Below are 13,235 nucleotides of genomic sequence, written 5' to 3'. Positions count from 1 at the left end.
CTAAATTGCCTTCTAAATCTGGCTCGCAGACAGTCTGGGAATCAGCGTGTTTTCACATGAGTAGAATGTGTGCTTTTATTTAAAATGGATTTCTGGGCTATTTGTGGGGCATATGAATTTGTTCATTCCTCCCCCCCAAATATAGTCCAGCCTACCCGCAAGGTCTGAGGGACAGTGGACCGCCCCCCTGTTGAAACAGTTTGCTGACCCCTGCTCTTTACTATATTGAAAATCATACATAGGAGGTGGGAAAGCTTATTTCTGTGAAGGGCCACTGACTCACAAAAGTCATTTGGGGTCTGAGCCTATGTTGGGTGGAGCCATCTCTTCCTGCCACCCATTTTTCTCTTTCTTCTAATCACCAGAACATGCCCCTGCCCCAAGCGGTCTTGCCTTGCCCCAGATCTCACACAGCATCTGTGAAGTGCAGCATGAAGTCAGGGATAACAGGGAGTGCCTCTACTCTTCTTCTAAAGTCTGAAGCCAATGGGCAGCAGCAGAGACATGCCGGATTTCCGCCTCTGTACCTGTTGGATGGCTGGAGCTCCAGAGGAAACTTACCATGTAGGGTGCCTTCAGACGGCTGCATTCCGTGCCCTAGTCCCACCCCAACCAGCATTTCCGAAGGGGAGATCACAGGGGGCCAAGGTGAGTGAGATAGGATAAACCACAGCATGGCTGTTTGGCTCCACAGTCCACCTGTGGAGAAAGTGGTGCCAATGCCATCACATGCCTCTGAAGACAAGGAACAGAGCAGTGTCCATAGAGTGTGGCATTCAGCCACATCTGCAGTTTTTGCAGTGGAGACTGTGCTTTGTGCAAAGAAGCTCCCAGGTTTGATCCCCCGTTATTCTCAAGGTAAGGCTAGTTAAAACTTCCATCTGAAATCCTAGAACCAATGGTTTGACTCGGTATTTATGCACACCCTTGATGTTTCTATATGTGAAGAAAGGCTCCAAATGAGTATTTGGAACTCTCCATGGGAGCCACAAGCAGCTGCAGTTTTAGCTAAGAGATCAAAAGATTCATATGCTTGCAGCAGAAGGTTCCTAGCTAAAATTGTAATTATTGTTGAAAAGTTTTGGGCATACAACAATCTTTTTCTAGGCACTACTTCCCCCCCCCAAAAAAAACCCACTCCCATGGCGCGCAGATTACACCATCAAGATGATATAGACAGCCAATTGTAAGTCTCTGGGCAGATCATTCGAGCTTTTCTCAAGCCATGTAGGATTCAATTTTTAAAAACTTTATTGGGTAACAGGAGCATGCTATACCTGGAAGACGACGGATAGCCACAAGCATACTGTGACTTTGGTACAAGATATCTCCTGCTGCAAGGAGCAAGGCACCACATTTTGCAGCAGAGTAGATTTCCAAATGGTTGTTAAAGAACGTTATTGCTGCCAAGGATCAAGGACATTAACACCTTGTGTTACCTAGGCCTGGTGCTTGGCAACACTTTCAAGGCAGTGGCGCTATTCCCCTGTGCACATCTTAAGCAGAGTGAGGCAGCAACAGCAACAAGAGGGCTGGGGAGAGGACTTCTTATAGTTCTGGTCCCCCAGCACCTCCACCGAGAGTTCTGAAAGCAGAAGCTGCAGCTATCATCTGCCCACTGAGGCCTACAAGACGCAGGTGAAAGTGTTGCATGAATGTGCTTGAGAATAATTTAATTGCTCTCCTTCTAGGAGAAGCTCTTGTTGGAAAATAGTATATATTGTAAATAAATCAAGTCATTCGAGTATGAAAGTAGGAAGAGAAGCCTCAACAGTGGACGGATTTGATGAAAAACCCTCAGGCAGAGCAAGAGGCTTACTAGTCTGTTTAGAAATGCAGTCTTGGTAATCAGACACTCCTATACATGCAGAAGCATCTGACATTTTATGTCATCAAAGAACACAAAATGTCAAAATTTTCAGAAGCAAAAACAATCAACACTTTCTCTTTTGCTGCTGCTTTTGAACATAACCGGTCTATCAAGAAAATCAACACGATCTTTTGACCAGCCTGCCATCAACAAATTCCAGAAACCTTTAGCACTGGGCCTGATTATTGGTACTTTTTAAAATAAAATTTAAAAAAGTAGGATTAATTCAGCAGTAATGCGACAATCACACACTTACTACTAAATCATATATTCCCCCCCCCCCATTACTTTGAGTTTTAAATGAACCTAACCAATCAATATGAACACATGGAAAAAGAAAAATTAGCTGCTTTTTTGCAATGTATGGAGCGAGGCATTTGTATGTATGCTACAGAACATATATCATTTTAATTACCCCTTCCAGGAAACAAAAAAGATTTTTGATCCCTAAAACAGTAAACTCAGAGTGACTGAATCGCATTCTGCCAATTTCCTTCATTCAAAGGTTCAAAATTTGCCTGTGCAGAAAATATATTGCAATTTGGGGAGGTATTTAATATTAGGACCAATGAGACTATTGAATGCAAACATTTGGAAATATCCATCTAAAAACTTTAAAGGAGACAAATTTTAATGGAAGCACTTTCACTACCATTAGTGATGGCTCACTTGTTTTCCCAAAAAAAGAGGGTGCTTTTATTGCTTCAAAGATCCAGTAAAACTGCTTGTATTACTGACATAATGCACATCACCCAATTACATTACAATTAATTGCATTAATCGTCTCTCCAGTCAGCCTTTTTGACATGGTTTTAGAGCGGGACTACTTCTCATATGGGAAATCAAATGTATAAGCAAGGGCAGATGTAGTAATAAATCATTGTTCCTTAGCTTGACACAACATGCATATAATGCTGCATAAAGTTACATTTTTGGTCCATATGAAAAAAGGCAACAGATTAAATAAAACAATTTCTGGCAAAGGGTAACAAAACGATGGCAATTTGTTATTAGGATTTTGGGCTAGACAGGTGCCCTTTGCCTAAAAGTAACCATTTAATATTTTGAAGTACCTGTATTTATGGAAATTATGTGAGCAAATTTTAGAAGCATATTTTGCTAACTTTAAAAGGCCAGTTATATCGCCCAACGTTAATTCCAATACACAGCATTTTGGTGCACAGTTCACATCTTCAGCCAAGAACCATTAGGTGGTGATAGATCAAGTAATGTACATATATCTGTAAGCCATTCCCAATACCCCATGATTTCTAGGATTTAACTACTATACAGCCAATGGGGCAGTGTACTGAGGAATATACTCTTCCCAACATGATGGGAAACATGGGTATGGGTTTGGGTGTGTTGCCAGGTGTTTGTGACTTTCCAGAGATAAGATTACAGCAATTCCATATGTGGATGTCTGTGTATACACCATGTGATCCAGAGGTCATGTAATGTAACAGTATTTGTAATTGTATCATGCATACAATATGTCTGAATCTGAGAATGTGAAAACTAGCCATCTGTATGCTGGGGAAAAACCAGTGAGGTATGAAAACAGAAATTTTGCCTAGCTTTGAAAGGGCTGCAATCTGCACTACCAATGCTCACTGCAGGCAGAGCTACAAATTTCTCAAGATGGAAGGACTTGCCTCTGTTTCAGTGGACATTATAACTGCAGTGCAGCTACGTCCTTCCACTGTAGCAAACATTGCAGTGCATTCATTTGCAATCCTTACTCAATGAAAAGAAGAATTAGACACCTTTAAAATAATTCGTAAGGCAGTTCCAACCCCATGCTATGTTCAGTGCACTATACATGTTTATGTCTCAAATATTTTCAATTACAAATTCTACTTTTCCACATATATTTCTCACCACTGATATTTAATTGCTAAGAATGCAGAAAATATACAAATAGTTGTTACCACCACATTTATACCAAAAGCCATTTTTAAAATTTCCTGACCCTTTTTCTTCTTCTCACATGAGCCAATGCTATCTATCAAAAGCTGCTTTTCAGAACTGTATAGGTATTTTAGGAACTAAATAACTGTGAGATCAAACAGAGGAAACCTATTTTCTTTCGCCTGCAAACACCTAGTCCTGAAAGGTGCAGAACCCCTTCCCAATGAAGTAATGGCAAATTGTATATGGTCAGTCTCTTAAGACCATTATCAAGGTATGGGGGTGGGCATTACAGGAAACTACTGTACTTTTTTGAAAATTGAGCCAATTACTGTTTTCCCTTCAGGTGTGCTTACTTACTTACTTACTGTTTTAACAGGCAGGAAGTTAGCAGTCTATTGTGAGTCTCAAAAAGATCCTGCATTGTGACACACAGCCCCTCGACCATGTTCCCCTTTTAGCTGCCATCTCACTAGTTACCATTTTTTATTTTAATTGTACATGGTCTTCCAGTCTTGGGAGACACTGAGGTTGGAATGGGCAACAGGTTATATGACTCTCCTGCAGGAGAGTCTGCATTTTCTCCTCACACTTCTATTTCAGGCCACTATACAACATTTCAGCAAAATGTTTTTTTAGGAGTGTCCAGCCCAACATGAAGACTGTATGAAATGGAAAATGCACCACCTTCCTAAGAAGTCTGTTCCAGTGGTTAAATTGTTATTATATAACATAACCTACTATTGTGCATTTGGTTTGCTTTAACATCCAAACATTGGTTTTTCTGTCTCCCTTTGCTACACTATAGCTTTTTAGTACACAGTACTTTCACCTTGTGAAAGTATCAGTACAGGCCTAAACAAATCTTGCTTTCTCAGTAAGCTAAAAGCCCATTTCTACTGGTGCCATTGCTTTGGTGGTGTTGCTGTACATTAATGGAGCCCAACAAAATTATCTACATCAACTTCCAATTAGTCAGGGTATTAAGACCTCCCAAAACTTCAACAGAAACAGATTTTGAATGTTGGGCTAGCAGTCTTCATATTTGTCAAAAGTCTCATAGAACCCTGGTCTGACTTTTCTGATGCTCATACGTATATGTTGACATTCAGGTGCAACTGACTCGCTATAGCTAGTTGAAGATGCTGTCCCAGTAATCCAGCCAGAAGATAGGCGCTTTCTTTTTGCCTTATGTGAAAAGTTCCCAATTCCTTTGCTGCGTCCAAGGCAGGGGTCATCTTTCTTCCTACTGCTGACATCTTCAACTGGCTGCTCATCTCTATTGGAAGTCATTCCTTTACGCTTACATGCATCCTTCTCTTCTTCTGCAATCTTCCTCAAGTGCTCCAGTGATTCTACTTTTCTTCGTCTTTCTATTGTTTCCATTTGTTTCTTGTCCACGAAGTCCTCAAAGTACATTTTTCTTTCACTCCTCTGATCTTCAAGAAATTTCCACTCAATGTCAGTCATCTTCACACCACTGTATTGCTCCAATTTCTCTCTTGTTCCTGTGTCTGTACAAAATATGTCAAAAAGCTGCTCTGAACTCCTGTTGAAATCATCTGCTTTCTGTGTAAACAACTCATTTTTTCTTCGCTTTCTGGACTGATATAATTTTGAAAATTCCTCATACACCTTAAGAATATGCTTCTTTATGCTTTGTGTTGCAATGGTATACAAATTGCAAAACAACCAGTGCTCCTGCAGAAGTTCAGCAAGCAACTGGGCAGCATCTTCTTTGGATCGCTGGGCTTGCCCAGCCCTTTTTGGGTGCAATAGATATAGCATGTTTTGAATGACATCCTTCTTGGTAGGCAGAATTCCTTGGGCAAATTCTGATGACTCCACATAATCAACTGTCCCCAGAGTTTTTTTTGCTTTTGCTTTAGTATCCAAAGCAGCCATCATTCCTTTCCAGTGTCTTTTTATACCAAAAGCTGAAATAAAGAGATAGACAGCTGAAATAGAATAGCAACAAGAATGAAAATAAAAACTTAATTATGTGAAGCTAAGAATATGTAAGTCAAGGTGGTCAAAGTGTTCAGGACTGCAGCCAACATAGACAAGTAATTTCTGGAGAGAGCATTACTTAGTTCCACCAATTTGGGCTAAGTAAGCTCCTATCTGAAAAACAAAACTGACTTGTCAAGCAGTAAAGCATCAATAATTTTATTCATGTCAGCTGCAGTCTGAATTTCCCCCATGATTTGTCACGGGCACAGCTAAATCATTCACATATAATTCAGTATGTTCTTATATTTTAATATTTAAAAATATAGTGCAATATCACACAAGGTAGACCCAGAGTACTTGTCCGTTGATTTCAGTGGGTCTCCTTTGAGCATGATTAACATTAGATACCATCCATTAAACCCTATTAGGAAATTCACAAAAAGCCTTCTAGCAATGGCACAGGTGTTTCTCCGATTAACTACAAATCACCTCAACAAGCAGTCTTAATACTTGTATACTGTCCATTATAACTCAGAAATCTGTGGTGGCCAAATTACCTTCAAATCTTAAAATATTTATTTACAACATTTCAAGCCTGCTCTCCCATCACACAGGTAGCCTTTAACAGATTGCACTGCAACAGTTCCAAGCAGCTGTACCTTTTCCTCAATCTTGCTTTTTCAAAGCTGCCTGCTGCAATAAGTGCCCTGGTATAATTACATTAATCTTCCTGTCAGTGAAACTTCATGCATATATATTCACAAGCAAGTTGACTACAGCATTTCCTCCCAGATGTGCATAGCATTGCAATCTGAAATGGAACAGTATTTTCTAAAGAAAACCTGAATCCCAGAATGGAAACAGGCAAATAAATACAAATAGCACCTGTCAGCATATATACAATGATGCTTCCAGGTTTTAGCATTCAAGCAATTTCCTATTTTCAAACTGTAAGCAAATTCTCAACTGAAGGGCTCAAAACTTGGATTTTTAAGGCGATGCAATCACGGGATTTATGCAAGTCCGCTCTAGGTCCTGGAAACTATGAGCGCAGATAGTGCACTATACCAAAGAGGCTTGAGAGCATAGCGTCCGGGGATCACGTTCTGGAGGTCAACAGGGGGGATTAAAACAGCCCACCGAGAAGGAAGGGATCTTTCTAAAACCTGTCAAGCGGACCAACCCTGCACCGCCTCAAACCACGGGGCTGTCAAGAGCACCAGAGAACACCTGCGCGCCCCACTGCCCGTCTGCAAGGCAGGGACCAGGCACTCCACGTACGGCAGTTGCCAGCCCTTATTCCTGCCTGGAAAATAACGCCAATGAGGCGAAAGCCGCCACAGGCGCCATGAGGCGGATGGGGGTGGGGCCCGGCCGCCCTCCCTCTCAGCCCCGGCAAGTTCCTCCCCACTCCCAGGCCGAAGCCGCCTGAGGCCCAGGCGCCGTTTCTCCTGCCCGGCCGGCCAACCGTTGAATAGCCCGGGCTGGCCGGCTCCAATCCCGCCTATCCCGTTATCCCCAAGACCTGCCTTCGATCAGCAGAACCAGCCAGAAGAGGTAAAGCGTCAATTAAAAGCCCGCGACCCATCCTTCGCCATCTTGGTAAGTGAGAGCGAGCGAGCGAGCCCTACGCAGCGGGAAAAGGGAAAGCGGTGCCGCCGCCGCCATCTTGAGGAAGGGCAGCGCGAGCAACCCTTCTCCTGTGGTGGTCTCTCATGCCGACGTCTCTATGATCTCAACTGTCATTCACCGAGTTGCTTTGAAAAAATAAACTGGGCGTTGGTAGCTAATATATGGTCCCGTTTTTGCAGCTAAGGCGAAAACCGGGCCTGTGAGGCCTCCTTGTGGAAGAAAAAAAAGGACGAACAAGTAACGACGACGGCAAAAAAAAAAAAAAAGACCCAGTCGCCAACTACCGTCAGGTGAGCAGAATCAGTAAGCGAACCCAAGGCAAATGGACGAAGGGGTCTTAAGGGGAAGGTCGGAGGCAGGTTATCGTCAGTGCGAGGCAACCGATTGGTTAACTAACGCAGCCGTGCCCTGCTGAGCGCCATTACGCACTGGCGGAGGAGGAAGCTGATTGGTCCTTGAGGAGGCAACCCGCCTGGTCGCGATTAAACTAATAGCCTTTCTTGGGCGGAAGCTGAAGCCGCACCAGTACCAGACTCGACCATACCGCCCTCTTTCGGGAGACTGTCGTCATATTACTAATGATAGCGAGAGTGGGAAGAGAGAGTCAGCGGATGCCCCGGCTCCTGCGTCTCTACTACGCGTCAACCCGCCTTACCACTGTCAGTCCGAATTGTGTGGCGCGGATCTGATTCGTCGGTGGTTGGAGTGTTAAGCAGCCTCAGCAGCCAATAGCTACGTGGTGAGTTGGAGGACGCGGATTGGTTCGTAGCTGAAATTTTGCCGTAGTAGCCAATAGGTGCGTCTCGAAGTTTGTATAAAAAAGGTCGCGTTGAGGCGGAAGGTTGTGCAGTCCAGCGTTCTGTTTTTAGCTGTTCTTGTATAGGCATCTCTCTCCCGCGGGGGGCGGGAGTAGTTGTCTCTTTTCTTTGTCTCTATTAAGATATACGCTCCCTAGTCCAAAGGGAGGTTCAGTTTGTCTTGTGGGCAAGAGGTGAGGAGAACTGTTCCCCATTTTGTTTAGCATAATTTCAGCAGTAAAAAAATCCCAGTGTAAATAAAATAAAAGGAACCAACTTGGTGACTCATATAATTTGTTTTCTTGTATTAATGTTCGTATGGTGCCATCTATGTTCATGAGGCTTTGCAACAAAACAAGAAGGAGCTGATAGGTCCCTGCCCCAAGGGGTTCACAATCCAGAAATAGGCAATGACAGAAAGGGGAGGGAAGCAGAGACAAGGCTTAGATAAGCAGTTATTTCAGGTACATGTATTTAGGGTTAATTACAATAGGGCATTGGGATTAGAAGGTGCTAAAGTCTTAATGGAAAGGGCGGGGTTTTGGAGCAAAAACAAAGCAAAGTTAATTACAAACAGAGACAAACGATAACTGTGGATAGGACTGCAAGACTTCTAAGGGTCTTTCATAGAGTGTGAGGCTCTCCCATTCCACTCAACAACCCTCTGTTGAGTGATTAGCTACACAACAAAATTTTATTCTGGTAATGTGTTGGAAGTGTCTGAAGCTAGAAGCAGGTCTTTGCCCATAAACCGTGCCTATGCATTGAGCCTGTGAGAGAAAATGGAGTAGCAGGTGAAAATTGTAACAGAATAACTACCATCACTGCAGATTGAACTACAAATTAGAATTTTTGGCTTTCCATGGCTTTTTAAACTGTGGGGAGTATTGTTTTTGTTTACTTGTATGATATGTATTTTTGTGTTTTTATATTGTCAACCACCCTGTGATCTCTGGATGAAGGGCGGAATAGAAATTTAATAAATAATGATAATAATTTCCCCTCTAGTATGAGCTTCCCTGGGGGCATTAGGCAATCCACCTTTGAGGAAGAGTTGTAGCTTGGTAGTGTAAAGCACATGCTTTGCATGAGAAAGGTCCAGATTCACTTTCAGTCTTTGGCATTTCCAGGTGGGGGGGGGCGATTCTGGAGAGCCACTGTCAGTCCTAAAACATATCTCCCATATACGAATCTTTTGACAATGTGTGTGGCTCTTCCTTTGACTGCCTCCTAGCTGGAAACCAGGGAGGATAGCCTATCTTAGGAAGACAGGGAATCTGAGAGATGGGAAATATTTATTCTAACTTTCTTATGTCCATCTTTGGAGGTACCTCTACAGAATGGTAATTCAATATTCCTGACATAGGTGCCATCTCTATAGGATTGGACCCCCTCAATACTTGTAGGCAGGCCAAGCGCCCCCCCCCCCCAATGTTGAGGGGGTGGAGGAAGCCTCCCAATGATGTGTGTCTACTTCTTGGGCTCCTCCTACCACCACCACCATCCTGCCTACAAATGCAGCCTGGACCACCTCAAAGCACCGCTGCCTGCCGCCTAACCTCCACTGGAGGCCTTGCAGCAGAGACCTTGGCCTAGCTGCTGCAGTGGCTGTGGAGAGCCAGTGGAGGTAAGGCGGTGCATGGGTGGTGGCGTTCTGGTCTGCAGTTGCAAGCAGGGGGCGGTGGTGTTGGGCTTCATTGCATACCCATTGGCCTCACTCGTGTGATGTCATGATGTCACGTTGCGCTTGTGTGCGATGCTGGGCCCCTTCAATCTGGGGCACAAGTCAGTGCCTCTGATTCCTGAAGATACAGCAGAACAAGTAGTGGTGTCCTTTTGATTAATGGGCAAAGGCATGTCAGAATTTATTTGTGTGCTATTTGAAGTCTAATGTTTCATGGAACATAATGGGTTGTGTTTTTCTTAAAATAGGTTGGTGGAGAATGGAAGAGAAGCAAATGAAGAAAGTATTAGTGAACAAAGGAAATGAGAACAGAGAGAAAATTGGCTTTGATGGGGAAGAGAACAACTCATCAAACAGGTTTGTAGCTTCCCTTGACTTTAAAAAATGGAGACAATTTTTTGACAATGGTAAGTGCTGAGATTTTGCTATTTTACCCACAATATACCTTGGGAATGAGTCCTGTTGGATTAAGTGGAACTTATTTCCAAGTAAATGTGTGTAGATTGGATTGCAAAACTCCAAGCAAGTAAAAAAATCTTAGGATTGAGCTCTAGGAACTGAAAGATTATTATAGTAGTCAACTTCTTAAGTGCTAGAATGCTGTGATTTTCAGCAAAATCACTTTAAAGATTAGCAAATACATTGTGGCATATGCTTTCATGGGCCTGGGCCCACTTTGTCACATTCATGTGAGTGTGTCATATGATGTATTCATCAAAATTGGCACCACATTTTAAAGCTTGGGGAGAGATAGTGATGTTTTATTTCAAAATCCCAGTACCATCTTTGTGGAGAGGCTGTGGCAATGACTACTTCAGAAGTGGTTTGGTTAGGGCAGCATTTTTCATAACCATTGATGCAACATTGGCCCAAAGAGTGCTAGTGTTATTCCTATCTTATCTTATTCCTTTTTCTGTTGTAACTATTCTTGCATTCTGTTCCCTTCAGGAAGATATACCTAGATTACAATGCAACCACCCCTCTGGCTCCAGAGGTGATTGAGACAGTTACAGAAGCCATGCATGAAGCATGGGGCAATCCGAGCAGCTCTTATACAGAAGGTGAGAGCAAGCCTGGATGGAAACATTCTATGAAAGCATCCATCTCATCTTTATATTCATCTTGCCTTTTTGAATTCAAGTTACTGCATTGAAATGGCCTTAAAGGAATGTATTACTGCATGTGATCCACTCTCTAGCACTCGCTGAAATAAATGCTCATGCAAGGAACACAGAGCCAAATCTGGCACTTCTTGTTACCAGAAATAATTATTCTGTATCAAAACAACTAAACTCTTCCAGAATTTGGGTGGACTTAATAATTTGTTTATTTGTAAGATAAATGTGCCTTTGATTTATAAGATAAATGTGCCTTTGATTTCACAGGTCGAAGGGCTAAAAATATTATAGATGGAGCCCGTGAAAGTCTGGCTAGAATGGTAGGGGGGCGACCCCAGGACATCGTCTTTACTTCTGGTGGGACAGAGGTGAGATATGAGATGCTGCTAGCACTGTTTTGACCTGGCAGTCATTTAAGAGATCAACCCATAACATGCTAGCTGTCTTTTTCCCCTAAATGGAGTCTGACTTTATTTGCTTCTCATAGCATTGATGACTCCATTCTTAATTAGTGCCAAGTAAGACCCAGCAAAAACCCATCAGATAAAAAGAAAGTCTATCCCTCTTCTGTTGAATGGCTCTATCTTTTATTTAAAACCTGCAAAGGAGCATGTATTGCAATTTGATTCACTCACATGGAGGTAATGACTACAAATCAGTCCTCTGCCTCTGATCCTTCTGAGACTGAAAGACAAGTCTGCCACTGAACTAGTTTTTGGGTAAGAAATTCAGCATTGTCTACTTCAGAGGACTGCACTGGTAAATCTGGATATTCATATGGACATATGAGATTGGGATTTGTATCCCTCCTTTTTCCTTTCAGGCAAACAATTTAGTGATCCACACTGTAGTGAAGCATTTTAAGGAAAGCAACAAGCAAAGTTCTGATGGACCAAGAGAAGATAAACAAAAGACTCTGGGGCTGTGCCCACATTTAATTACATCTTGCATTGAGCATGACTCAGTCCGTCTCCCTGTGGAGCACCTAGTGAAAGAGCATGAGGCTGGTGAGTATACTGTAGTGCAGTGGTGCCCAAACTTTTTTCAAGGAGGGCCAGATTTGATGAAGTGAAGGGCCGTGAGGGCCAACCAAAGTTGTTGCGCTTTTTTTTAGGATTGAAATTGTTGAGCTTTTTTTTTTTTTTTTTTTAGGGTTGAAGTTGTTGAGGAATGGGCCGGATTAGGCCCCCGAAACGGACTGTGGTAGAGCTTTTGGCCAACAAGGGAATCAAAGGTGTGCTAAAGGTGGGAAAGGAGATTGCAGAGGAGCTGAAGGGATTATTTGCATCTGTCTTCAGAGCAGAAGACTTGCGAGTAACATAAAAGTAATAAGGTGAAACAGGAGAGATGCGAGCCGGGAAGAGTGTGTCATCCCTTTGGCCCAGGCGAGGCGGCGGCGGCGGCTGCTGGACGACCTCCTCGCCCGTCTCCACGTGAGGGAAACGCAGCGTTGGCGTCGGGGCACCTCCGGCGGAGCAAGCCCGCTGACCTTCGCCTTCCCCTCCGCCTTCCTCCTTTTCGCCGCTCCGCCTGCGCCTCCGCTGCCTCCCGCTCTCGGCTGGCCCTCCTAGGCGTCGGGCTCCGAGGGCGATGGCGCCCCTCGTCGGCCCCACTCCACCACGCCCATCTGCAGCACGGGCCCCGCCGCCGCGCTCCCGCCAGCCGCCCTGGCTGCTTCGCCCGCCTCCTCCTCGGGCTCGAAGCCCGGGTTGTCCCGGCTTCAGGCCTGCCTCGAGCAAGACGAGAGCGGCGGCGGCGGCGAGTAAGACGAAGGAGGAGGAGAAGGAGAAGAAGCGCCGACGACAACTCCGCCGCTGCTGCCCAGCGGGTCCCACAGCTGCCCCAGCTCCAGATGCTCCAGGCCGTCGGAAGGGCAAAGTCCCGCCATGGCCCCCCCGACCCTGGACGAAGGCCGCCGCCACCTCAGAAATTTTCTCTCAGGCCGGCCGAGTAACGGCGCGGGAAGGGAGCGCCTTCGCTTTCTCCACCGCCCGCCTTCCAGCCCCCAATCCCCGCCCACAGCGCGCCGCCTCGCAGGGGGAAGCAGGCAGGCCGGGCTGGCGGCTACACGGGCCACATGACGAGGTCTGGCGGGCCGGATTCGGCCCGCGGGCCTTGTGTTTGACACCCGTGCTGTAGTGGATAGTCAGAGATTGCTGATAAATTATACGCACTTGCCAGATTCTGCTTTGGCAAAAGCTCTTTTCTTAGCAATTTTAGTTTCTGAGTAGCAAATACTACTTTTTTTGGTATTGTTGTTCAGTTGTCTT

The 13,235-nt window shown here is 44.4% G+C and overlaps 2 protein-coding genes across 10 annotated transcripts in view; one reads left to right on the top strand and one right to left on the bottom strand.

The window, feature by feature from the left end:
* Positions 1–3,743: 3,743 nt before the first annotated feature.
* On the bottom strand, positions 3,744–8,001 carry LOC310678870 (uncharacterized protein). The gene is made up of 2 exons (XM_083443391.1): positions 7,264–8,001; positions 3,744–5,718 (listed from the first exon to the last, which is right to left on the bottom strand). The coding sequence occupies exon 2, from the start codon at positions 5,687–5,689 to the stop codon at positions 4,811–4,813; it is 879 nt and encodes a 292-aa protein (XP_083299517.1). The 5' UTR covers positions 5,690–5,718; positions 7,264–8,001; the 3' UTR covers positions 3,744–4,810.
* The window catches only part of SCLY (selenocysteine lyase), a 65,041-nt gene continuing 59,762 nt past the window's right edge, over positions 7,957–13,235 (top strand). For 3 of the 9 annotated variants that reach the window (XR_014511992.1, XM_083443335.1, XM_083443328.1), the window contains exons 1-5: positions 7,957–8,105; positions 10,096–10,204; positions 10,796–10,908; positions 11,233–11,333; positions 11,789–11,972. Coding sequence is in view for 8 of the 9 variants with exons in the window: in XM_083443335.1 (XP_083299461.1) it covers positions 10,107–10,204; positions 10,796–10,908; positions 11,233–11,333; positions 11,789–11,972 (496 nt within the window). In the remaining variant the exon portion in view is untranslated. The other 6 variants (XM_083443329.1, XM_083443330.1, XM_083443333.1 and 3 more) reach the window with 6 other exon arrangements.

Source organism: Podarcis tiliguerta (genome assembly GCF_965153285.1).
Source record: "Podarcis tiliguerta genome assembly, chromosome: 5".
NCBI lineage: Eukaryota > Metazoa > Chordata > Lepidosauria > Squamata > Lacertidae > Podarcis > Podarcis tiliguerta.
The sequence above is the reverse complement of the archived record's forward strand: the minus strand, read 5'-3'. Positions and strand labels throughout refer to the sequence as shown.

What these genes read in the sequence shown, in the direction of transcription:
- LOC310678870 (XM_083443391.1), bottom strand. Translation starts at nt 5,689, where the DNA reads ATGATGGCTGCTTTGGATACTAAAGCAAAAGCAAAAAAAACTCTGGGG.